This window comes from Octopus bimaculoides, chromosome 15 (assembly GCF_001194135.2).
Source record: "Octopus bimaculoides isolate UCB-OBI-ISO-001 chromosome 15, ASM119413v2, whole genome shotgun sequence".
NCBI classification, from domain to species: Eukaryota; Metazoa; Mollusca; class Cephalopoda; order Octopoda; family Octopodidae; genus Octopus; species Octopus bimaculoides.
Genome location: NC_068995.1, coordinates 37,032,612 through 37,036,411, shown reverse-complemented (window position 1 = coordinate 37,036,411; position 3,800 = coordinate 37,032,612). Strand labels below are relative to the sequence as shown.

The following is a 3,800-nucleotide window of genomic DNA, read 5'->3' as shown; positions in this document are numbered from 1 at the left end:
ATATATATATATATATATATTTATATTCTTATATATATATATAAATATACATATATATGAATGTAGCAATAAGAAAATGGAGGGGATCAAGAGGTGGTAGTCATCAACTTTTAGACATTATATTATGTCTATTTTTTTAACCATTATAACAATATACATACATGTATAACATATTATGCTTTACATATATAATACACAAAAATATAAAAATACCAGTAATTATTAAAATATATAACGTAGAGCATAGAAAGTAGAATATGTATATGAATGTATATATTCATATACACATATAGAAGAATGTGTGTGTGTGTGTGTGTGTGTGTGTGTGTGTGTATGTATGTATGTATGTATGTATACCCTTTAATGTTTTTACGCATATATAGTTTCATACAATTTAAATGAACAATAAACATTCTGGAGCAATAAAAATAAATCGCTTAACTAGGCACACGTTATATTTCATTAGAAGAGGAATTTGATCGCCTGGAGTGAATCAGGGAATTACATTCTTTCATTTTCCAATGCAATAAAATACAGATATATCAAAGGACACAGTTTAAAAGACACAATAGACATTCGTCTTCACAATGCAATATTAAGTGTAAACATCCTACAGCCATTAATACGTCATTTAGTAACCACTGCTGACTGCATGTTTACGTATTCTGTCGAAAACAATTTTGCCTTCCGGAGCCCAACCCACTTAACATTTCTAACAAAGAAAATAATCGCACATACATGATGTAAATGAAGCGTAAGATACTGCTTGCCGAGAGCTACCTTCATTCTGTTTTGCTTTCAGAACAATACAATACGTCGGTCTGAAATGATTGCGTCCACATTAATACTTTTCTCGTTGTTGTTGTTGTTTTTTACTTGCAGCAACCGGAACTTACTACATCAGATGCTGATATAATGGAAGAAAACCAAATAGTAACATATAGCCTAGATGAAAGTGAAAGCGAGGGCTTTGTGATCGATTCTAAAACAGGTGATGTCTCTGTTAAACCTGGACATCATCTTGATTGTGAATACCGTAGTAGCTACTTACTAAACGTAAGTTCCTTTTTAACATTAATTTCAATTTTTTTCTAGTTAAGCTAATCGTTGACCTTGTATAAAATCCTAAACGTTCCCTAAAACCTGGTTGACTTTTAAGGTTTAATGCTTATGGTGGGTCTTGTAATATAGATATCTTCATAGATAAATATGCAATTTCATTTCCATTTATAGTTGTATCTATTCTTGTGCTAGATTTATGTTACTGAAAAGTAGAAGAAATGTGGAGCTTTTTCTCTTTCCACACACTTCCCACATCTGTCAATCTTTTGTGTCATACCAGCCTGGAGAAGGCAACAGGAAAATAATTAGTCTTGTATTATACCAACCTGGAGAAGTCTATCTGTTCTTTTATATTCTGGAATGGAATAACACATGCTGATGTTTCTGCCAATGCATTACCTGAGACTGAGTTAAGCCATTTGCAGTGGTCCTCGCACTTACTAAGAAGCTTCTCCGGTCTAGATCTCCCTGGGTCACAGAAAAGGCACGGCCAGTTTGAGAGAGAAAACTATCTGCAGGGGTTTCCATGTAAGCCAGTAATGCTAGACTCAAATGCCTTAGTGAATCCCAACCCCATTTGTTCGTTGACTCATTGTTCGTTTCATCTACTCTTGCACACAAGCATTGTGTTTTGTTCTTTTTTGCGGAAAGGGGAGGGGATAGGATTGTTTTTATATTGTGTTCTGACGCCTGACTCACCGACAAGTAGTTTGCATGATTACTAGTAGTAAATCTTGTAATAAGTGAACAGACGATATGAAAGAGACAGGGAGATATTACATGTAACTCGAGCCCACATAGGCTAGACAAAGGACTGTAAGAATATTGGGTTCATTGCTAGTACACAATGTTGATTTCAGTTTCAACTGTCAGTATAGCATTCAAAGAAAAAGAGTTCTCCAAGGTGTCTTACTCTCGGCGCACAACATGAAGTTAAATTCTTCAGTGGTGACCTCGATAGATTATGCAATTCACAATCCCTGTAGCTCCCAACTATGTTTTCTGTTATTTGGGGCTGCATTCGAATTAAGCTTTATTTTTATTTTTTGTTTATTCATCTATTTATTTATTTGTTCGTATTTTTTTGTTTATATTTTTGCTGTTTTTCTTTTTAAAAATGTTGCTTCGATATATTTTTTTCCTTCCTCAAAGTTATGGATGATTGGAGTGCCCTTTTAATTATGAATTCCTCTACAGTAAATAGAAATGGTAACTTTTGTGTGTCGGTCAGGCAAATTTAAACCTGCAGGTTGATGGTAATAATGGGGGAAAACCAAATAGTTGCAGATGGTATCAAAACGTTCCCGGACTAGTTCTGTAGCGCGCAAACAGATGACAGCATATGGATGCGTGCGCAATGAGAGCTAGCAGTGACCTTCAAGAGACAGTGTACCGAGTGGCATTGCTGTGCTTACTTCGCAAGTTGTGAAATTTGTGTTTTTGTGATCACGTGTATACGTAGTCCCCGATTTTTTTTTCATGGACAAGAAGTTGAAACAAAAAAAAACAACGTGAAATTTGTGTTAAACTTGGGAAGTCTGATACGGAGACGTTGAGTATGCTTCGGAAAACTTACGGTAACGAGTCAATGTCTCCAGTGGCACGGACGCTTCAAAAGTGGAAGAACCTCCCTGGAAGACGATGAGCTATCTGGATGATCTGTCACGAACATCATCTCCGGAAATGTGGTATTGTGCATCGAGAATTCGCCCCCCCCCTCCCCACCAGTGCCAGACTGTCAATAGAGAGTTCTACTGTGACATTTTGAAGCATTTGAGGGACTGGGTCTGTGGAGCGCGGAGAATTGGTTTCTTCACGACGAAAATGCACCCTGTCGCCGAGTTCTCCTCATTCGTGAGTTTCTCGCCAATAACAACATGGTATCGCTTCCGCATCCGCCCTATATGCCAGATTTAGCACCTGCGGACTTCCCTTTCTTCCCAAGATAAAAAAAGCAGTTCAAAGGTCACCGCTTTAACACCACTGTCGAGATCCAAAACTAATTGCAGAAGGTCCTCGACTCGCTTACGGAAAACGACTTCCAGGCCGGATTCCAAAACTGGCCGGAACGTTGGGACCGGTGACTATTTCGAAAGAGACGATGTTAAAACTTAAGGTAAATAAGTTATTTTTCATTAAACATAACTAGTCCGGGAAATTTTTGATACCACCTCGTATTGTGCTCACGGATATAACATACGTTGTGTTATAAAGTTTAAGCTGTTCACCTCGTTGTTAACAACACTTCGTCCTAACTTCAACATTTCATCTCTATTCTAAAGTTTTGAGATCCTATATTTTAATGAGATCACTCTACTGACAAACTTCGAGGTCTTAGAAAAATAAATCCTTTTATTCTATTCATTCTTCTAGATTACAGCTAAAAATAATATGCAAATGGCAACTAGCAGTTTGGAAATAATAGTTCAAGACTTAAATGATCATACACCAGAGTTTCTCGGGGAATACGAATTCCATGTTGATCCCAAAACATCAGTTGGCAAGGTTATAGGCCAGGTTCATGCTGTTGATAGAGATCAGTCAGCAAAAAACAATCAATTTGGATTCTTTCTTCAAAATGGCAGCTGGGACAAATTTTCAGTTGACACCCAAACAGGTAAGTTCAAATCTGTTACATTGTTTTTGGCTTTTTTTTCCTAATGGATAAAATGTTTGAAATCCTTTGAATAAAAAAAGGAAATCGTATTGTGTGTGTGTGTGTGTGTGTGTGTGTGTGT

General features: G+C 36.7%; 1 protein-coding gene across 1 annotated transcript in view; it reads left to right on the top strand.

The window, feature by feature from the left end:
• Positions 1 to 3,800, top strand: part of LOC106875431 (protocadherin Fat 4) — a 483,512-nt gene that overhangs the window by 378,951 nt on the left and 100,761 nt on the right. The window contains exons 29-30 of the mRNA XM_014923579.2: positions 883 to 1,056; positions 3,436 to 3,679. Of these exons, the coding sequence (XP_014779065.1) occupies positions 883 to 1,056; positions 3,436 to 3,679 (418 nt within the window). The remainder of the gene's footprint in view (positions 1 to 882; positions 1,057 to 3,435; positions 3,680 to 3,800) is intronic.